At 53.8% G+C, this 23,208-nt stretch overlaps 1 protein-coding gene across 3 annotated transcripts in view; it reads right to left on the minus strand.

The window, feature by feature from the left end:
• Positions 1-948: 948 nt before the first annotated feature.
• rassf2a (Ras association domain family member 2a) overlaps positions 949-23,208 on the minus strand; it is a 55,975-nt gene continuing 33,715 nt past the window's right edge. For all 3 annotated transcript variants that reach the window (XM_072485619.1, XM_072485622.1, XM_072485621.1), the window contains 7 exons: positions 22,723-22,817; positions 15,291-15,457; positions 14,247-14,348; positions 13,181-13,232; positions 4,624-4,745; positions 2,662-2,759; positions 949-1,982 (listed from right to left, as the gene is read on the minus strand). In XM_072485619.1, coding sequence (XP_072341720.1) covers positions 1,913-1,982; positions 2,662-2,759; positions 4,624-4,745; positions 13,181-13,232; positions 14,247-14,348; positions 15,291-15,457; positions 22,723-22,817 — 706 coding nt within the window. In that variant the 3' untranslated portion in view covers positions 949-1,912. The remainder of the gene's footprint in view (positions 1,983-2,661; positions 2,760-4,623; positions 4,746-13,180; positions 13,233-14,246; positions 14,349-15,290; positions 15,458-22,722; positions 22,818-23,208) is intronic.

The raw sequence follows: 23,208 nt of genomic DNA on the forward strand, positions 1-23,208 counted from the left end.
CCAAGTTGGCCAACCTCCCTACCCTCCTCCCCCGGGCCCTGCCAAGTTGGCCAACCTGCCTACCCTCCTCCCCCGGGCCCTGCCAAGTTGGCCAACCTCCCTACCCTCCTCCCCGGGCCCTGCCAAGTTGGCCAACCTGCCTACCCTCATGGCTTCACACCTTTCCACCCTGACTGGAAAGCGAGCAGAGTCACTCAGCTGCTTAATTCTGGGATCTCAGATATCTTTCCCCCCCTCTCAACTCCTCAAATTTGTAAATAATAGCATGTCCTCGGAGGGACCAGAACTTCTGTACGGCTGAAGAAAAGCATTTTGTTGAAGGATTTGGTCTGGCATTGACCAGGACAATCGCAAGGATACTAAAGTCAGGGGAAACGACTGGAAATTGTGTTAGAGAGAGACAGGCAGAGACAGCGAGAGAGCCAGCCAGAGAGAGAGAGAGCCAGCCAGAGAGAGAGAGAGCCAGCCAGAGAGAGAGAGAGCCAGCCAGAGAGAGAGAGAGCCAGCCAGAGAGAGAGAGAGCCAGCCAGAGAGAGAGAGAGCCAGCCAGAGAGAGAGAGAGCCAGCCAGAGAGAGAGAGAGCCAGCCAGAGAGAGAGAGAGCCAGCCAGAGAGAGAGAGAGCCAGCCAGAGAGAGAGAGAGCCAGCCAGAGAGAGAGAGAGCCAGCCAGAGAGAGAGAGAGCCAGCCAGAGAGAGAGAGAGCCAGCCAGAGAGAGAGAGAGCCAGCCAGAGAGAGAGAGAGCCAGCCAGAGAGAGAGAGAGCCAGCCAGAGAGAGAGAGAGCCAGCCAGAGAGAGAGAGAGCCAGCCAGAGAGAGAGAGAGCCAGCCAGAGAGAGAGAGAGCCAGCCAGAGAGAGAGAGAGCCAGCCAGAGAGAGAGAGCCAGCCAGAGAGAGAGAGCCAGCCAGAGAGAGAGAGCCAGCCAGAGAGAGAGAGCCAGCCAGAGAGAGAGAGAGCCAGCCAGAGAGAGAGAGAGCCAGCCAGAGAGAGAGAGCCAGCCAGAGAGAGAGAGCCAGCCAGAGAGAGCCAGACAGAGAGAGCGCGACAGAGAGAGCGCGACAGAGAGAGCGCGACAGAGAGAGCGCGACAGAGAGAGCGCGCGACAGAGAGAGAGAGAGTGAGAGACAGAGAGAGAGAGACAGAGACAGAGACAGAGACAGAGGAGCTCTTTGCAGACAGAAAGAACATTGCGCCTGTTTCAGCTAAGTGTCAGCCCTTCGCTGGTTCATTCCTCAGGGCAATGGCTTGACCAATCGGAGTCAAATTGCTTGGGTTAAATTTTCAAACAAAGTTAACAGTTAGTCATCATTGCCTGGTGCATTCCCCATGACAACACCTCGGCCAATCGGCATGATCTTCTCATGCAATATATAGTTCCCGTACCAGCCTCTCCGAACAGGTGCTGGAATGTGGCGACTAGGGGCTTTTCACAGCAACTTCATTTGAAGCCTACTTGTGACAATAAGCGATTTTCATTTCATTTCATTTTCATAGTTGTCGTCTCCCCTGACAATGGTGTCATGTGATTTTCCTGATGAATCCAAGTTGAAAAGATTTGGCAAAATGCCTCTTTTCAGCAATAATTGCAAGTGGCCAAAGAAAAATGGTTGTGGGGGTGAGGGTGGCAAAAATGTTCTTGAACCCTCCAATGACATTTCATCTCCCAGATTTAGTTCAGAATACTGACCTCGAGATTCACCTTCAGGCTCTTGAAGAACTCGGGGCAATCCAGGAGAGTTGGCGACCCCATTCAGGAACCCTCCCAGCCCTCTGTCCCCCACCCAGGTGACAGTCTGGAAGGTGCACGAGTGTCCCACTCGTCAGCAGGCAGGGAAATGCATAGTCTCTGAGTCACTGCACAGACATCAGTAGCCAAAGGGCAAAACAGTCCTGTGCCAGTCCTTCCACTGGATCTCACATCTGTGCCCAGGACTCTGTCAGTTCTTGGACACGTGTCTCGATGATCATACGCATCACCGAATACCTGGAAAACAGAAACATCATTGTCTCAGGCGCCGTTGAGATTGACAGGACACCACTCCCTCAGTACTGTCGCGGGAGTGACGACCTGGTTATAGTGTTCAGGATGGAACGTACTCACACACCCATCATCAGTCTCAAGCAATAGTGCCACCCTCTCCGTTACAACTGACAGCGAAAGCGTTAAGGTAAACCTTTCTAGTGTATGGAATCAGGCAGGAAAGTGAAGTTGGGGAGGGGTAAAGATCTGCGATATTCGTATTGAGTAGAGAGCAGGCTCGAAGGGCCCAATAGTCTGCTCTTTCCCCAATTTCATATGGTCGAAACCCCCGTACTGGGAAGCAGAACGACCCAATCAAATAGGGGTTCGTCTCTCATTGATAATCAATACTTCGACCTCAGATTTTACCCAAGATATCTGACTTCTGCGTGTACCTCCTGCCAGCGATTTCACTCAAGTCCCCTGGATTTGAGGTCATCATTGGAATGTCCTATGTCAACATGTCACACTTGTTTTTTTTCCCCCACCCCTTTCTAAATTAACCCCAAAGTGTTTGGTGCTTGCTCCCACCGAAATGTGCGCACCGATGCAGCTTCTGGTGTTCTGAAATCGGCCCCCTCCCCCATCTCCTCTGAAAAACGCCAGGTTGCCCCACAGCGCTGAGATCTGGGCAGGAACTCACTTGCGTGTTAACTTCTTCACCTCCCGATCTTCCTCTTCTTTCAGCTTTACAATGAAACTCTGCAGCACTGGCATTTCAAACTTGATGTATTGAGCAACCTGGATTCGGCGAGGAGACAGGAAAAAAAACTGAGGTAAGTATTTGGGAAGATTTCAACATCCACCAAGCATTGACACTTCCCCATCTTTACTTCCTGCCACAACAGCTCCCGTCGATTGTACCCTGGTAGGGAGGCAAATGAGAATTCCACACGGATCTAGGGAATACATCTTTTCCTCTGGTTAACTTTTCTTCATTATAATGGTCAATTCCTATGTAAACAAGTCACTTTGTAATGACCCCTTTGTGCCTGTGGTGGCACTGCAGCACCTCAACTGTGCACCCCTGTGCTCGTTCCACACTCTAATTCTCTACTTGCCAACAAGGGGGTCAGGGGGTCAGAGTGCCTCAGAGTCTGGTCGGGGAAACTCAGGTCATCTCTGAGGAGGAGATAAAGAATGTTCTCATTATTCTTGGCCGGATACAGGTCCCTGTATTGCAGAATGGGGAAGGTGTTTTCAGAACCCCAAAATGTATCATGGTGTCCAACCAACCCCCCCTTCCCCTTTAATGGATTGTTGCTTTTGAAGCACATGGCTTGTTCCCAGGGTGTAGTATTACAATTATGGACACGTGGTTTTTAAAACAAAACAATGTTTATTCCATGAACTCAACTTAACCTTTTAAATAAACATTGGATCTCTTAACACCCCTTACTTCTCAGATAACCCCGAAAATAATACAACACTAAATAATCCTTCAGTTATTCCTTTCAACATCCAAGAGACTTAACACCTTTAAACAGAAACACATCAGGTTAAAGGCATTACTTTTACGTGTTTAAATCACCCAAATGATCCAGAGATAGTCTTTCATGGCAGAGATCACAGCAGATCCAGCTCACTGCAAACACAGACACACCCCCAAGCTCTTTTCAAACTGAAACTTCAAAATGGCTGAACTGAGCTCAGCTCCACCCACTCTGACATCACTGCATTTCTTAAAGGTTCATTGCTTAAACATCCATTTCTTAAAGGTACTCTCACATGACAGTGCGCAACAGTGAAACCCAGGGGAGCAGCTCTTGGCTGTTCACGGTCCTTTCGACTTTCCGCCTCCCTTTCAGAATGGTACCCAACCTTTGCTCGGAGCTCTTTGACAAGCTGGCTGCAAGGTTGTGTGGGAATGGTCAGGGTACTGCTACCCTGCATGGCTGCGCAGAGAAAATGCAGGTCATAGAATCTCTGCAGTGCAGAAGGAGGCCATTCGGCCCATCGGATTTGCACCGACCCCCTGAAAGAGCTCCCCGCCCAGGTCCACTCCCCCGCCCTATCCCCATAACCCAACCTTACCTGCACATCATTGAACACGAAGGAGGTATTTCAGCGGCCAATCCACCTAATCCGTACTTCTTTGTGGGAGGAAACCCACGCAGACACGGGGAGAAGGTGCAGACTCCACGCAGACAACGACCCAAGGCCGGAATCGAACCCGGGTCCCTGGAGCCGTGAGGCAGCAGCGCTAACCACTGTGCGACCGTGCTGCCCGTGTCCTTCCTTCGATCTCAGCTCTTTGTGAAACTCACGGGCCAGCAGCCTATGTCGCTCTCAATCTCTAAAAAAAATCTCTGGCGGTGATTTAACCCGAGGGTGACCACACCTCAGACAAGGGGCAAGGCTAAGAAGGCGGGGGAGTCTTCATGAATAACCTCAGCCGGCACGGGGAATTGAACCCGCGTTGTTGGATGCTCTTCCTATCCCGAATCAGCCGTCCAGCTAACTGAGCAAACTAACTCCCCCACCCCTACCCTCCCCCCAATCCGTACCCATCAAAAAAAAAAAATGGCTTATTATTTCCCTCATTCGCAACCTCACAGGTGGTGGCGTTGATGGAGAAACAAACAAGGAAACAAAAAGGACTCACATCGTAGGTGACCTCTTCACCGAGGTCCTTCTCCATGAGGAAGATTTTAGCTATGGCTTCACATGGTCCCTGAAGAATGCGGCAGATCAGAGGGTAGTCCGAATTCTTCAACTTCGTTCTTTCTGGAGAAAGATACACCATCAAAAACACTATAGCAAGAAAGCTCTTCCAGCCCTCACTGGAACTGTTGTCCTCACTCCAACATGAGAGAGAAAGAGTCAGTGTGTGTGCGGTTCTCTGTCACACAAGGACCTCAGGAATAGGAGGAGTGGACCAATCGGCTTTTTGAGCCTGCCCAGCCATTCAATCAGATCTTCAACTCCCCATCCCCCAAGAGACCAGAAATCGCAATCCTGGAGGGAAGAGCTCTCTCCTCATCCGAGTCCTCAGTAAATCAGCCCCTTCTCCTGTGGCTGAGGTCCCTGTTCGAGATTCCCCAGCCAGGGGAAATCAGTATCTATCCCGTCAACCCCCTTCCGAATATTCTGTGTTTCACTGAGACCACCCCTCATTGTTCCCCACTCCACGGAACGCAGAGCTGATTTACTCACCCGCTCATCCCGGAGGGCAAATCTAGAGAACTTTCACTCTTGTCACCTCCAATGCAGTATATCCTTCCTTCAACAGGGAGACTGAAACACAGTATTCCAGGTGTGCGCTCATTAAAACCCGGAGCAATGGCAGCAAAAAAACCTTTCCTCTTGTCGTCCAATCCCCTTCCAATAATCGGCCAGTGGTGGGCAACCCGGAGAGCAGGGGTCCGCCAACAGCCGACTGGGTTCGGAGTGTGGCCCGTGTTCAATGTATTTAATCTGATCCCTGGTCAGGGAACGAGCCCGATTCGACCTCGCGGCCCACTGAGATGAAGGAGGGTCACTCATTCGGCCCAGTCACCAGCCCCAGCTGATATGGACAAACATTCCATTGCTGGTCACACGGTTAGGGCCTTTCCTGGTCATTCCCATTTCTTCGATTTTGTCTTACTCGTTTTTGTTCCGTGGATCGGTCATGGAGACAAACTTCCTCAGCCTGATTTAAAGGTAAGGAACTCAACGTGTCAAAATAGCACCCGTGTGTGATCACGTTTTGTATATTTTGGGCAGAAGGACCCAGGCTCTATAGCTGTCAAGAGATTAGAGGGGTTCATTTCGATTGGTTAGCTGGTGGCCAACGGGTTGGCCAGGGACAGTACTCTGCCCAGCAACCGACTGTGATCGGTTCCAGTCAGGTGGGGGTTTTGGGAAAGAAGCCAGGCGATGCCACTGGACCCCGACAGTGGGAGCAGCTCGCTCTCTCTCGCTCTGCTCTTCTGCCCACTGTCTGAAGACAGAAGCTTCTAGACCCTGGAAGAAGCAGCTGTCGCTCTCCCTCAAATACTGGCTGCCCGATATTCCTGTGAGTCTACAGTGAAAACCATTACAAGCTGAAAGAAACATCCATCTGGAAGCCTCGACCTGAAGAGACTAACTGGGAGATGTCCATCGGAAATAAGGACTCTTATCCTTTTATCGTTATTTTACACCCCTCTTTCGTGTGTGTGTGTGTGTGTGTGTGTGTGTGTGTGTATATGAATGAATGGGGAGAGTTATCAGGGGGCTTAGAGTTCAGAGGATGGTTCACCAGCTGTGGATGTTGCCTATTTAGTTACAGTACTTTTTGTTTTTTAAATTTAGAGTACCCAATTCATTTTTTCCAATGAAGGGGCAATTTAGCGTGGCCCAATCCACCTGCCCTGCACATCTATTTGGGTTTGGGGGGCGAAACCCACGCAGACACGGGGAGAATGTGCAACTCCACACGGACAGTGAGCCGGGGCCGGGATCGAACCTGGGACCTCGGCGCCGTGAGGCCGCAGTGCTGACCACTGTGCCACCGTGCTGCATCTACCCTGTCCAGTCCTGTTACAATTTTATCGATTTCTACGAGATCCCCCCTCATTCTTCTGAACTCCAGTGAATACAATCCTGACCGACTCAATCTCTCCTCATACGTCAGTCCCGCCATCCCAGCCTGGTAAACCTTAGCCGCACTCCCTCCATAGCAAGAACATCCTTCCTCAGGTAAGGAGACCAAAACTGCCCACAATACTCCAGGTGTGGCCTCACCAAGGCCCTGTATAATTGCAGCAAGACATCCCTGCTCCTGTACTCGAATCCTCTCGCTGTGAAGGCCAACATACCATTAGCCTTCTTTACCGCCTGCTGCACCTGCACGCTTACCTTCAGTGACTGGTGTACGAGGACACCCAGGTCCCCCAGCACACTCCCCTCTCTCAATCTACAGCCATTCAGATAACAGCCTGCCTTCTTGTTTTTGCTACCAAAGTGATAACCTCGCATTTCACCAAATGTTACATCATCTGCCATGCATGGACCCACTCACTCAGCCTGTCCAAATCACACTGAAGCCTCTCTGCATCCTCCTCACAGCTCACCCTCCCACCCACCCAACTCGGTGTCATCTGCAAATTTGGATATATTACCTTTTGTTCCCTCATCTGAATGTAGATGGTGAATAGCTGGGGTCCCAGCACCGATCACTGCGGTACACCACGAGTCACTGCTTGCCAATTTGGAAAGGCCCGTTAATTCAGATTCTTTGTCTCCCGTCTGCCACCACCCCTAATACCATGGCGCTTTAATTTTACACACCAATCTCTTAAGTGGGACTTTTGTCAAAAGCCTTCTGGAAGTCCAAATAAATCACATCAACTGGCTCCCCCTTATCAACAACAAAGAACAAAGAAATGTACAGCACAGGAACAGGCCCTTCGGCCCTCCAAGCCCGTGCCGACCATACTGCCCGACTAAACTACAATCTTCTACACTTCCTGGGTCCGTATCCTTCTATTCCCATCCTATTCATATATTTGTCAAGATGCCCCTTAAATGCCCCTATCGTCCCTGCTTCCACTACCTCCTCCGGTAGTGAGTTCCAGGCACCCACTACCCTCTGCGTAAAAAACTTGCCTCGTACATCTACTCTAAACCTTGCCCCTCTCACCTTAAACCTATGCCCCCTAGTAATTGACCCCTCTACCCTGGGGAAAAGCCTCTGACTATCCACTCTGTCTATGCCCCTCATAATTTTGTATACCTCTATCAGGTCGCCCCTCAACCTCCTTCGTTCCAGTGAGAACAAACAGAGTTTATTCAATCGCTCCTCATAGCTTATGCCCTCCAGACCAGGCAACATTCTGGTAAATCTCTTCTGCACCCTCTCTAAAGCCTCCACATCCTTCTGGTAGTGTGGCGACCAGAATTGAACACTATACTCCAAGTGTGGCCTAACTAAGGTTCTATACAGCTGCAACATGACTTGCCAATTCTTATACTCAATGCCCCAGCCAATGAAGGCAAGCATGCCGTATGCCTTCTTGACTACCTTCTCCACCTGTGTTGCCCCTTTCAATGACCTGTGGACCTGTACTCCTAGATCTCTTTGACTTTCAATACTCTTGAGGGTTCTACCATTCACTGTATATTCCCTACCTACATTAGACCTTCCAAAATGCATTACCTCACATTTGTCCGGATTAAACTCCATCTGCCATCTCTCCGCCCAAGTCTCCAGACAATCTAAATCCTGCTGTATCCTCAGACAGTCCTCATCGCTATCCGCAATTCCACCAACCTTTGTGTCGTCTGCAAACTTACTAATCAGACCAGTTACATTTTCCTCCAAATCATTTATATATACTACAAAGAGCAAAGGTCCCAGCACTGATCCCTGTGGAACACCACTGGTCACAGCCCTCCAATTAGAAAAGCATCCCTCCATTGCTACCCTCTGCCTTCTATGGCCTAGCCAGTTCTGTATCCACCTTGCCAGTTCACCCCTGATCCCGTGTGACTTCACCTTTTGTACTAGTCTACCATGAGGGACCTTGTCAAAGGCCTTACTGAAGTCCATATAGACAACATCTACTGCCCTACCTGCATCAATCATCTTAGTGACCTCCTCGAAAAACTCTATCAAGTTAGTGAGACACGACCTCCCCTTCACAAAACTGTGCTGCCTCTCACTAATACGTCCATTTGCTTCCAAATGGGAGTAGATCCTGTCTCAAAGAATTCTCTCCAGTAATTTCCCTACCACTGAAGTAAGGCTCACCGGCCTGTAGTTCCCGGGATTATCCTTGCTACCCTTCTTAAACAGAGGAACAACATTGGCTATTCTCCAGTCCTCCGGGACATCCCCTGAAGACAGCGAGGATCCAAATATTTCTGTCAAGGCCTCAGCAATTTCCTCTCCAGCCTCCTTCAGTATTCTGGGGTAGATCCCATCAGGCCCTGGGGACTTATCTACCTTAATATTTTTTAAGACACCCAACACCTCGTCTTTTTGGATCACAATGTGACCCAGGCTATCTACACCCCCTTCTCCAGACTCAACATCTACCAATTCCTTCTCTTTGGTGAATACTGATGCAAAGTATTCATTTAGTACCTCGCCCATTTCCTCTGGCTCCACACATCGGTTCCCTTGCCTATCCTTCAGTGGGCCAACCCTTTCCCTGGCTACCCTCTTGCTTTTTATGTACGTGTAAAAAGCCTTGGGATTTTCCTTAACCCTATTTGCCAATGACTTTTCATGACCCCTTCTAGCCCTCCTGACTCCTTGCTTAAGTTCCTTCCTACTTTCCTTATATGCCACACAGGCTTCGTCTGTTCCCAGCCTTTTAGCCCTGACAAATGCCTCCTTTTTCTTTTTGACGAGGCCTACAATATCACTCGTCATCCAAGGTTCCTGAAAATTGCCGTATTTATCCTTCTTCCGCACAGGAACATGCCGGTCCTGTATTCCTTTCAACTGACACTTGAAAGCCTCCCACATGCCAGATGTTGATTTGCCCTCAAACATCCGCCCCCAATCTATGTTCTTCAGTTCCCGCCTAATATTGTTATAATTAGCCTTCCCCCAATTTAGCACATTCATCCTCGGACCACTCTTATCCTTGTCCACCAGTACTTTAAAACTTACTGAATTGTGGTCACTGTTACCGAAATGCTCCCCTACTGAAACATCTACCACCTGGCCGGGCTCATTCCCCAATACCAGGTCCAGTACCGCCCCTTCCCTAGTTGGACTGTTTACATATTGTTTTAAGAAGCCCTCCTGGATGCTCCTTACAAACTCCACCCCGTCTAAGCCCCTGGCACTAAGTGAGTCCCATTCAAGATTGGGGAAGTTGAAGTCTCCCATCACCACAACCCTGTTGTTTTTACTCTTTTCCAAAATCTGTCTACCTATCTGCTCCTCTATTTCCCGCTGGCTGTTGGGAGGCCTGTAGTATACCCCCAACATTGTGACTGCACCCTTCTTATTCCTGATCTCTACCCATATAGCCTCACTGCCCTCTGAGGTGTCCTCTCGCAGTATAGCTGTGATATTCTCCCGAACAAGTAGCGCAACTCCGCCTCCCCTTTTACATCCCCCTCTATCCCGCCTGAAACATCTAAATCCTGGAACGTTTAGCTGCCAATCCTGCCCTTCCCTCAACCAGGTCTCTGTAATGGCAACAACATCATAGTTCCAAGTAGTAATCCAAGCTCTAAGTTCATCTGCCTTACCCGTAATGCTCCTTGCATTAAAACATATGCACTTCAGGCCACCAGACCCGCTGTGTTCAGCAACTTCTCCCCGTCTGCTCTGCCTCAGAGCCACACTGTCCCTATTCCCTAGTTCTCCCTCAATGCTCTCACCTTCTGACCTATTGCTCCCGTGCCCACCCCCCTTCCATACTAGTTTAAACCCTCCCGTGTGACACTAGCAAACCTCGCGGCCAGGATATTTATGCCTCTCCGGTTTAGATGCAACCCGTCCATCTTATACAGGTCACACCTGCCCCGGAAGAGCTCCCAGTGGTCCAGATAACGGAAACCCTCCCTCCTACACCAGCTGTTTAGCCACGTGTTTGTCTGCTCTATCTTCCTATTTCTAGCCTCACTGGCACGTGGCACAGGGAGTAATCCCGAGATTACAACCCTCGAGGTCCTGTCTTTTAACTTTCTGCCGAGCTCCCTGAACTCCTGCTGCAGGACCTCATGCCCCTTCCTGCCTATGTCGTTAGCACCAATATGTACAACGACCTCTGCCTGTTTGCCCTCCCCCTTCAGGATTCCCTCTACCCGTTCGGAGACATCCTGGACCCTGGCACCAGGGAGGCAACATACCATCCTGGAGTCTCTTTCACGTCCACAGAAGCGCCTATCTGTGCCCCTGACTATAGAGTCCCCTATTACTATTACTCTTCTGCGCTTTGACCCTCCCTTCTGAACATCAGAGCCAGCCGTGGTGCCACTGCTCTGGCTGCTGCTGTTTTCCCCTGATAGGCTATCCCCCCCGACAGTATCCAAAGGGGTATATCTGTTCGAGAGGGGGACAACCACAGGGGATTCCTGCACTGACTGCCTGCCCTTTCTGGTGGTCACCCATTTCTCTGCCTGCACCTTGGGTGTGACCACATTTACATAACTGCGATCTATGACGCTTTCCGCCACCTGCATGCTCCTAAGTGCATCCAATTGCTGCTCCAACCGAACCATGCGGTCTGTGAGGAGCTGCAGTTGGGTGCACTTTCTGCAGATGAAGCCATCCGGGACCCTGGAAGCCTCCCGGACCTGCCACATCTCACAGTCAGAGCACAGCACCCCTCTAACTGACATTGCGTCAATTAATTAAAATTTGTCTTTTTTTTTTTTTAATACTTTTTTTAAAATTGCAAAGTTACTGTCAACTATCTGTTTCCTAGCACTAGATTTCTAATAGAAATGCGATAGCTAACTATAATACTCTCCGATCTCGGGCTTAGATATCCTCTAAATTATAATTAAGTTATTATGTTTAATTAGTTCCCAAATACTCAAATGTTTTAAAAAATTTAGGTTAGAATCCCAACCAGAAACTCTGGCCACAGCTTTTCTGTGATGTCACTTCAGTTTCCCCCCGACACACACAATTTGAAAAAAGGTATAAAAGTAAAAATCACTTACTTACCTTCTGAGTGTCTGAGATGTTCTCAGGTTCTCTCGCTGACAGAGACTGCTCCTCCACCTCCGATCCTTGACCTGCACAATGCTAATAATATAATAATATAATATGGCACTTACCTTACACCAATGGGTCTTATTATTAGGTTAGAGGAGGAGGGCGGGTGGGAGACACTACACGTGTAGTGTCTCGGGTTTCCTCTCCACCAGAATTTATTGGTTGGGGGGGGGGGGGGGGGGGGGGACTTGTCAGAGGTCGAACTTCCGGTTCCCGCCTTATATTAAAACAAATAAAACAGAAAAAGAACAGACATGGGACCAGGCAAGGCTTTTTAAATACACTACTTACCTCCCAGAAGGCCCCTGCGCACCGCTGCCGCCGAAATCCAAAGGGCTGCTCCTGTAAAGGTAAGGCTTTTTAAATACACTACTCATCTCCCAGAAGGCCCCTGCGCACCGCTGCCGCCGAAATCCAAAGGGCTGCTCCTGTAAAGGTAAGGCTTTTTAAATACACTACTCACCTCCCAGAAGGCCCCTGCGCACCGCTGCCGCCGAAATCCAAAGGGCTGCTCCTGTAAAGCTAAGGCTTTTTAAATACACTACTCACCTCCCAGAAGGCCCCTGCGCACCGCTGCCGCCGAAATCCAAAGGGCTGCTCCTGTAAAGCTAAGGCTCTATCATCTCTACTAGTTCCAAATAAACCACATCGACTGGCTCCCCCTCATCAACTCTACTGGTTACATCCTCGAAGAATTCCAGTAGATTTGTCAAGCATGATTTCCCCCTTTTGTAAATCCATGCGGACTCTGTCTGATCCTGCCACTGTTTTCTCAGTGCTCTGCTATTAAATCTTTGAGAATGGATTCTAGAATTTATCCCACTACCGATGACAGGCTGACTGGTCTATAATTCCCTGTTTTCTCTCCACCTCCCTTTTTAAATATTGGAGTTACATTAGCTACCCTCCAAGCTGTAGGATGGTTCCAGAGTCTATGGAATCCTGGAAGATGACCACCAATGCATACACGGTTTCTCGAGTCACTTCCTCAAGTACCCTGGGATGCAGATTTTCCGGCCCCGGGGATTTATCTGCCTTCAATCCCATCAATTTCCCCAACACCGTTTCTCTACAGTTCCTCACTCTCACTGAACCCTGGGTTCTCCAACATTTCTGGGATCTGATTTGTGAAGGCAGAACCAAACTACGAGTTTCGTTGCTCAGCCATTTTTGTTGTCCCCTATTACACAAGAGGGGGCAAACTTTGAGATTGCCAGCAGGGAGCGAGCGTGGAAGCTGAGCCAGCCAGCCTTACTTCAGCACCACCCAGGCAGGCAGGGGAATGTTCGGTGATGGGGTGGAGGTGGGCGGGGGAGACACGTCACCCACCAAGCTAAGATGCGGGGAGGTGGGTCACTTATCCAAACTGACCTGACGATCTGGAGCAATCGGCCGTGTCTTTTAACCCAATCTGTGAGATCTGACATGAAGGAGATCCCTTGCTCCCTGACATCTAACCTTGCTCCGCAAGATCTCAAGATAGGTGTACCGTCAGCCAGTAACTCACCTCCGCTGGTGTGAACAACGTAAAGTGCAAATTCATCAAAACTGTTCACGATCTGGAAAGAAGAGGGGGAAAAAAGAAGAATCACAATCTATCTTCCCTTACAGAAGCTCTCAGCTCTCTCTGGCCTGCCATCTTGTCCCCTTGCCATCTCCTCCCAATCTCCTTTCCCCCAATCAGCACGGGAACTGACCAACCTGCATGTGGCTGGCAGCTTTAAAAGTGGGAAAAAGGTCGTTTCCCCCAGGAACTAGGATGAGGAGCGGACATTGAACCAACAAGAGGCGAGATAGTCTGAGTGGGTGTGGGGATACGGGGTTGGCGATCGATAACCTGAACCAACAAGAGGCGAGATAGTCTGAGTGGGTGTGGGGATACGGGGTTGGCGATCGATAACCGGGCCAGAGATGGATTTGAAGAAAGGCAGAGCGGGTGGGAGAGTGGGTGGAGAGGTTTCCAAAAGGGAGTGCAGCAGGCAGTCCAGGGGTTTGTGTGGCTGGAGGCCTGGTTGCTAATGGGGGGGCACCAGAGATAGCGGGACACATGCACGAGCTTCCAGAGCTGGAGTGAGGAAGGGAAGGGACTGAGATATCAGGCGGAGGCTTTCAAATCAAAGGTCTTGGGGGAGCAGGGGCCAACGCAGTCTAGTGGGGACACCGGTGAACGGGAGATGGACTGAGCACAGGGAGCAGAGTTTCAGATCAACGGAGGTTTCTGCGGAGTTTGGGAATGGGAGCGTATTACAGGGACACGAGGACGTTTCAGAGCGGATGTCGATGAAGAATCTGACAGTAAAGGCTTGGAAGGCCGAAGGGCCTGTTCCTGTGCTGTATTGTTCTTTCTTCCTAGTACAGACAGAGTCTCAATCAGCATTCCCGAATAGACAAAAAAGGGCAGCGGTCGTAGGACCGTTTCAGATTTGGCCTCTCAGCTCTGGTCAAAGTACCTTCTTGGGTGGCTGAATGCGCAGAGGATAGTAAGGAGGTCAGCATCAATGGAACCACCTCATGCACTATCTCTCACCAGCTCCCCTTTCCTCACAACAACCAGCGGGAGATTCCCACCTTACCTTAAACTTGTTGAGGAGCAGGTTTAGGACTTGCAGAGTACTCATCGTGCTGTTTACACGGACATTAGTAACAGAACCAAAGGCAGGAGTGAAGACAGACGTCTGTGAAAGAGAGAGAGAGAGAGAGAGAGAGAGAATTGTTACAGTGTTGTTGAGCCCATCATGTCTGCACCAACGAGGGAGCGAGTGTGTTCTCGAAGAGAAGCTTTCAATGACACAGTCCAAACCCATTTGGAGCAGAAAGTTGCCATTAGCTTTTTATTTAAATTTGGTCATATGATTTTCCTCCGGGTGCTCCGGTTTGCTCCCACAAGTCCCGAAAGACGTGCTTGCCAGGGGAGTGGATTCTGAATTCTCCCTCTGTGTACCCGAACAGGCCCTGGAATGTGGCGACGAGGGGCTTTTCACAGTAACTTCATTGCAGAGTTAATGTAAACCTACTTGTGACAACAATAAAGATTATGATGGGCTTTGCTGGCTGGACCAGCATTAGTTGCCCTTCAGAAGGTGGTGGTGAGCTGCCTTCTTGAACGGCTGCAGTCCCCGAGGTGTAGGTACACCCACTGTGCTGTTAGGGAGGGAGTGCCAGGATTTTGACCTCGCGACGAGAGCCCGATTGTGACCCGGGTGACACGAGCACTGACGCGGGGTGAAGCTTGGTGCACGTGACTCCAACCTCTCTCTCTGGAATTGAAAAGCAACATCCTCAGCACTTGCTGTGGGTCAGGGGGGGGGGGTCCGAAGGACACGAGATATCATGCAGGCGCGTTCAGTCATTATTGAAAACGGGGATAGGAATTTTTCAAACTTAATTCACGGGATAGGAGCATCGATGGCCTCGCGAAATCCCTTCGAACCGCTGCTTGCTGGGGCATCTTCGAGTTAATCTCATTGCCTGCCTGCCTCTCCCCCACCCTACCCAGACTGAGAGGCAGTGTGGGAAAGGCTCCAAGAATAATTCAAAGCACAATTAGTAAAGCTAACGACATTGTCCAAGACCCTCTCTTGGGATCCCAGTGAGGGCTTGATCAGTCGAGGACCCACCTTATGATTATAGAAGTGGCCGTTGATGGAGAAGCGATGTCTCCTAATTCTCCTCTTGTCACTCGGTGAACGAAGGTTTGTCCTCCGGAACAGCAGCGCTCCTGCATCACTCTTGGTCCTCATTAACTGCGAACTCCCTGCATCACCGATGGTGCACTCCTGGCAATCTGGGGAGGCGAGAGCACAGGGCATTCATTCCCTGCAGCCAGTCTACTCTCCTCAGCGCAGTCCCCACCCTCCAGCCCGGGTGTCCAAGCCTGCCCACTGGGTGGGCTATTCCTCCATGGAGGGAATCAGTCAGACCTCGAATCCTCAAGCGAGGAGGAGTGAAAACGCCCTCCCCTCCCTCACCATTCCCAGCTGCCGGCTGGGGAGACATCCAGAACGAGGACCAGCAATGTCCCCGTCTCGTCTCTTCTTCCACAAGGAGTTAGCTTGGGAAAAAAATGGACAGAGTCAATCTTCCTCTTGGTGACTTCCGCCTGACATTGGGCCGACTGGGAAGGCAGGAGAAGAGGGCACAGAGGTGGTGGGGGAGGCAGGGGAAAGACAAGAAGGCAGCTGACAGAAGCGGACTCTCCAGTCTCCCTGTCGAGTCCCCGGGACTGGTCAACAAGAAGGATGGACATGAATCAGCTGGCAGAGTGACACATCATGGACTCAATTCCAACTTCACTGGGTCATTGCGGATTGATTGATGAAGGAATTCTGAGGGTAGATAAAGGAACCCCAGGGGATCGGGAGGGGGAGGAATCTGAGCCAAGCCATTCAAGTGAGGTCAAGAAGCATAAATTCACACAAATCCGGAGAAATGCCCTTCCCTCTCACCGGGCTGCCAACTGTGATTCCAGGTATTCCTGGAGGCTTCATTACATGCCTTGCCTCCTTCCCCCACCCCGCCCCCAATTAATCGGCCAACACACCTATCCCTAGGCCTCCCAACGCCCATCCCGGTGACGTACGGCCTTCCTACGCCCATCCGTGACGTACGGCCTCCCGACGCCCATCCCTGTGACGTACGGCCTCCCAACGCCCATCCCTGTGACGTACGCCCATTCTGTGATGTACGGCCTCCCTACTCCCATCCCTGTGATGTACGGCCTTCCTACGCCCATCCCTGTGACATACGGCCTCCCTACGCCCATCCCTGTGACGTACGGACTCCCTACTCCCATCCCCGTGACGTACACCATCCCTGTGATGTACGGCCTCCCTACTCCCATCCCGGTGACGTACGGCCTTCCTACGCCCATCCCTGTGACGTACGGCCGCCCGACGCCCATCCCTGTGACGTACGCCCATCCCTGTGATGTACGGCCTCCCTACTCCCATCCCTGTGACGTACGGCCTTCCTACGCCCATCCCTATGACGTACGGCCTCCCGACGCCCATCCCTGTGATGTACGCCCATCCCTGTGATGTACGGCCTCCCTACTCCCATCCCTGTGACGTACGGCCTTCCTACGCCCATCCCTGGGACGTACGGCCTCCCGACGCCCATCCCTGTGACGCAAGGCCTCCCGATGCCCATCCCTGTGACGTACGGCTGCCCGACGCCCATCCCTGTGATGCAAGGCCTCCTTACACCCATCCCGGTGACCTACGGCCCCACTACACCCATCCCCGTGACGTACAGCCTTCTTACTCCCATCCCCGTGACGTACGGCCTTCCTACGCCCATCCCTATGACATACGGCCTCCCGACGCCCATCCCTGTGGTGTACGGCCTCCCTACCCCATACCTGTGACGTACGGCCTTCCTACGCCCATCCCTGTGACGCACAGCCTCCCGACCTCCATCCCTGTGATGCAAGGCCTCCCGATGTCCATCCCTATGACATACGGCCTCCCGACGCCCATCCCTGTGACGTACGCCCATCCCTGTGATGTACGGCCTCCCTCCTCCCATCCCTGTGACGTACGGCCTTCCTACGCCCATCCCTATGACATACAGCCTCCCGACGCCCATCCCTGTGACGTAAGGCCCCACTACACCCATCCCCGTGACGTACAGCCTTCCTACTCCCATCCCTGTGACGTACGGCCTTCCTACGCCCATCCCGGTGACTTACGGCCTTCCTACGCCCATCCCTATGACATACGGCCTCCCGACGCCCATCCCTGTGACGTACGCCCATCCCTGTGATGTACGGCCTCCCTACCCCCATCCCTGTGACGTACGGCCTTCCTACGCCCATCCCTGTGACGTACAGCCTCCCGACGCCCATCCCTGTGACGCAAGGCCTCCCGACGCCCATCCCTGTGACGTACGGCCGCCCGACGCCCATCCCTGTGACGTAAGGCCTCCTCACACCCATCCCGGTGACGTACGGCCCCACTACACCCATCCCCGTGACGTATGGCCTTCCTACGCCCATCCCCGTGACGTACAGCCTTCCTACGCCCATCCCGGTGACTTACGGCCTTCCTACACCCATCCCCATGACTTACGGCCTTCCTACACCCATCCCTGTGATGTACGGCCTCCCTACACCCATCCCTGTGACGTACGGCCTTCCTACGCCCATCCCTATGACATACGGCCTCCCGACGCTCATCCCTGTGACGTACGCCCATCCCTGTGATGTACGGCCTCCCTACTCCCATCCCTGTGACGGACGGCCTCCCGACGCTCATCCCTGTGACGTACGCCCATCCCTGTGATGTACAGCCTCCCTACTCCCATCCCTGTGATGTACGGCCTCCCTACACCCATCCCTGTGACGTACGGCCTTCCTACGCCCATCCCTATGACATACGGCCTCCCGACGCTCATCCCTGTGACGTACGCCCATCCCTGTGATGTACGGCCTCCCTACTCCCATCCCTGTGACGGACGGCCTCCCGACACCCATCCCTGTGACGCAAGGCCTCCCGACGCCCATCCTTGTGATTTACGGCCTCCCGACGCTCATCCCTGTGACGTACGCCCATCCCTGTGATGTACGGCCTCCCTACTCCCATCCCTGTGACTTACGGCCTTCCTACACCCATCCCCATGACTTACGGCCTTCCTACCCCCATCCCTGTGACGTACGGCCTTCCTACGCCCATCCCTGTGACGCACAGCCTCCCGACGCCCATCCCTGTGACGCAAGGCCTCCCGATGCCCATCCCTATGACATACGGCCTCCCGACGCCCATCCCCGTGACGTACGCCCATCCCTGTGATGTACGGCCTCCCTCCTCCCATCCCTGTGACGTACGGCCTTCCTACGCCCATCCCTATGACATACAGCCTCCCGACGCCCATCCCTGTGACGTAAGGCCTTCTTACACCCATCCCGGTGACGTACGGCCCCACTACACCCATCCCCGTGACGTACAGCCTTCCTACTCCCATCCCTGTGACGTACGGCCTTCCTACGCCCATCCCTATGACATACGGCCTCCCGACGCCCATCCCTGTGACGTACGCCCATCCCTGTGATGTACGGCCTCCCTACCCCCATCCCTGTGACGTACGGCCTTCCTACGCCCATCCCTGTGACGTACAGCCTCCCGATGCCCATCCCTGTGACGCAAGGCCTCCCGATGCCCATCCCTATGACGTACGGCCGCCCGACGCCCATCCCTGTGACGTAAAGCTTCCTCACACCCATCCCGGTGACGTACGGCCCCACTACACCCATCCCCGTGACGTACGGCCTTCCTACGCCCATCCCCGTGACGTACAGCCTTCCTACGCCCATCCCGGTGACTTACGGCCTTCCTACACCCATCCCCATGACTTACGGCCTTCCTACACCCATCCCTGTGATGTACGGCCTCCCTACTCCCATCCCTGTGATGTACGGCCTCCCTACTCCCATCCCTGTGACGTACGGCCTTCCTACGCCCATCCCTGTGATGTACGGCCTCCCTACACCCATCCCTGTGACGTACGGCCTTCCTACGCCCATCCCTATGACATACGGCCTCCCGACGCTCATCCCTGTGACGTACGCCCATCCCTGTGATGTACGGCCTCCCTACTCCCATCCCTGTGACGGACGGCCTCCCGACACCCATCCCTGTGACGCAAGGCCTCCCGACGCCCATCCTTGTGATTTACGGCCTCCCGACGCTCATCCCTGTGACGTACGCCCATCCCTGTGATGTACGGCCTCCCTACTCCCATCCCTGTGACTTACGGCCTTCCTACACCCATCCCCATGACTTACGGCCTTCCTACCCCCATCCCTGTGACGTACGGCCTTCCTACGCCCATCCCTGTGACGCACAGCCTCCCGACGCCCATCCCTGTGACGCAAGGCCTCCCGATGCCCATCCCTATGACATACGGCCTCCCGACGCCCATCCCCGTGACGTACGCCCATCCCTGTGATGTACGGCCTCCCTCCTCCCATCCCTGTGACGTACGGCCTTCCTACGCCCATCCCTATGACATACAGCCTCCCGACGCCCATCCCTGTGACGTAAGGCCTTCTTACACCCATCCCGGTGACGTACGGCCCCACTACACCCATCCCCGTGACGTACAGCCTTCCTACTCCCATCCCTGTGACGTACGGCCTTCCTACACCCATCCCTATGACATACGGCCTCCCGACGCCCATCCCTGTGACGTACGCCCATCCCTGTGATGTACGGCCTCCCTACCCCCATCCCTGTGACGTACGGCCTTCCTACGCCCATCCCTGTGACGTACAGCCTCCCGATGCCCATCCCTGTGACGCAAGGCCTCCCGATGCCCATCCCTATGACGTACGGCCGCCCGACGCCCATCCCTGTGACGTACAGCCTCCCGATGCCCATCCCTGTGACGCAAGGCCTCCCGATGCCCATCCCTATGACGTACGGCCGCCCGACGCCCATCCCTGTGATGTACGGCCTCCCTACACCCATCCCTGTGACGTACGGCCTTCCTACACCCATCCCTATGACATACAGCCTCCCGACGCTCATCCCTGTGACGTACGCCCATCCCTGTGATGTACGGCCTCTCTACTCCCATCCCTGTGACGGACGGCCTCCCGACACCCATCCCTGTGACGCAAGGCCTCCCGACGCCCATCCTTGTGATTTACGGCCTCCCGACGCTCATCCCTGTGACGTACGCCCATCCCTGTGATGTACGGCCTCCCTACTCCCATCCCTGTGACTTACGGCCTTCCTACACCCATCCCCATGACTTACGGCCTTCCTACCCCCATCCCTGTGACGTACGGCCTTCCTACGCCCATCCCTGTGACGCACAGCCTCCCGACGCCCATCCCTGTGACGCAAGGCCTCCCGATGCCCATCCCTATGACATACGGCCTCCCGACGCCCATCCCTGTGACGTACGCCCATCCCTGTGATGTACGGCCTCCCTACCCCCATCCCTGTGACGTACGGCCTTCCTACGCCCATCCCTGTGACGTACAGCCTCCCGATGCCCATCCCTGTGACGCAAGGCCTCCCGATGCCCATCCCTATGACGTACGGCCGCCCGACGCCCATCCCTGTGACGTACAGCCTCCCGATGCCCATCCCTGTGACGCAAGGCCTCCCGATGCCCATCCCTATGACGTACGGCCGCCCGACGCCCATCCCTGTGACGTAAGGCTTCCTCACACCCATCCCGGTGACGTACGGCCTTCCTACACCCATCCCTGTGATGTACGGCCTCCCTACTCCCATCCCTGTGATGTACGGCCTCCCTACTCCCATCCCTGTGACGTACGGCCTTCCTACGCCCATCCCTGTGATGTACGGCCTCCCTACTCCCATCCCTGTGATGTACGGCCTCCCTACACCCATCCCTGTGACGTACGGCCTTCCTACACCCATCCCTATGACATACGGCCTCCCGACGCTCATCCCTGTGACGTACGCCCATCCCGGTGATGTACGGCCTCCCTACCCCCATCCCTGTGACGTACGGCCTTCCTACGCCCATCCCTGTGACGCACAGCCTCCCGACGCCCATCCCTGTGACGCAAGGCCTCCCGATGCCCATCCCTATGACATACGGCCTCCCGACGCCCATCCCTGTGACGTACGCCCATCCCTGTGATGTACGGCCTCCCTCCTCCCATCCCTGTGACGTACGGCCTTCCTACGCCCATCCCTATGACATACAGCCTCCCGACGCCCATCCCTGTGACGTAAGGCCTTCTTACACCCATCCCGGTGACGTACGGCCCCACTACGCCCATCCCTATGACATACGGCCTCCCGACGCCCATCCCTGTGACGTACGCCCATCCCTGTGATGTACGGCCTCCCTACCCCCATCCCTGTGACGTACGGCCTTCCTACGCCCATCCCTGTGACGTACAGCCTCCCGACGCCCATCCCTGTGACGTACAGCCTCCCGATGCCCATCCCTGTGACGTACGGCCGCCCGACGCCCATCCCTGTGACGTACGCCCATCCCTGTGATGTACGGCCTCCCTACTCCCATCCCTGTGACGGACGGCCTCCCGACACCCATCCCTGTGCCGCAAGGCCTCCCGACGCCCATCCTTGTGATTTACGGCCTCCCGACGCTCATCCCTGTGACGTACGCCCATCCCTGTGATGTACGGCCTCCCTACTCCCATCCCTGTGACGCAAGGCCTCCCGACGCCCATCCTTGTGATGTACGGCCTCCCGACACCCATCCCTGTGATGTACGGCCGCCCAACGCCCATCCCTGTGACGTACAGCCTCCCGACGCCCATCCCTGTGACGCAAGGCCGCACGACGCCCATCCCTGTGACGCAAGGCCTCCCTACGCCCATCCCGGTGACGTACGGCCCCACTACACCCATCCCCGTGATGTACGGCCTTCCTACGCCCATCCCCGTGACGTACAGCCTTCCTACGCCCATCCCCGTGACGTACAGCCTTCCTACGCCCATCCCCGTGACGTACGGCCTTCCTACGCCCATTCCCGTGACTTACAGCCTTCCTACGCCCACCCTGTGACGTAGCCTTCCTACGCCCATCCCCGTGACTTACGGCCTTCCTACGCCCATCCCCGTGACTTACGGCCTTCCTACGCCCATCCCCGTGACTTACGGCCTTCCTACGCCCATCCCCGTGACTTACGGCCTTCCTACACCAATTGAAAAGCAAAATGACCCCATTACTCAATTGGACAATGCTCGACAGGCGGCCAAACAGCCAACATTCACCCCCACCCCCATTTTCAGTCATTTGTTTATCTGGTAAGGAGAGAAATTCTCAAAGAAAATGGCAAAAACACAGTTTCTGTGAATGTCCCGGGGGTCATTCTCCAGGGTCGCTCGCAGCGGTGTCGTGAAGATGGACCTTCAATTCCCCGAGATTCCAGGTCAGCCCTGGAGGAGTCGGCAACTCGATCAATCCGTCATTTCCCACCGGAGAGGCGAGATTTTATGGATGACGTTTAAATACAGAGGGTGCGTGATCCCAGACGATGGGCCGAACGGCCTTCCGCGGACACGGGTTTTGAAGCTGGACGGAGGAAAGGGAATCTTACTGTCGTCAATCTGCATCACTGTCTCCGTGTCCTCCGGCACACTTTCTGCCTCCTCCACTTTCACATCCGGTATGACAAAGGTCGTCTTCGTGACCCTGTGCAGAGACGAGCAGGTGTGCAGATCAACAACAGCAATTAAACAGTTAATCAGGGGTAACATCTCGGAACTGACCCCACAGTGTGAAAATAACATCGAGAAGAAGTCACCTTCACCCCCCTTGATCCATTCTCACCCCGGTTTACCTCCCTGCGCAGCAATACGTCGTCCCGTTACCCCACCCTCTCGCGTTACTCCCTCCTCCACATTCCCCTCCCCACCTCTTCCCCCTCTCCTAGGGTGTTGTCATAGAATTTACAGTGCAGAAGGAGGACATTCGGCCCATCGAGTCTGCACCGGCCCTTACAAAGAGCACCCTACCCAAGCCCACACCATCACTCTATCCTCGTAACCCCACCCAACCTTTTTTTTGGGACACTTAGGCCAAT

The sequence above is a fragment of the Scyliorhinus torazame genome, chromosome 20, assembly GCF_047496885.1.
Source record: "Scyliorhinus torazame isolate Kashiwa2021f chromosome 20, sScyTor2.1, whole genome shotgun sequence".
Lineage (NCBI taxonomy): Eukaryota > Metazoa > Chordata > Chondrichthyes > Carcharhiniformes > Scyliorhinidae > Scyliorhinus > Scyliorhinus torazame.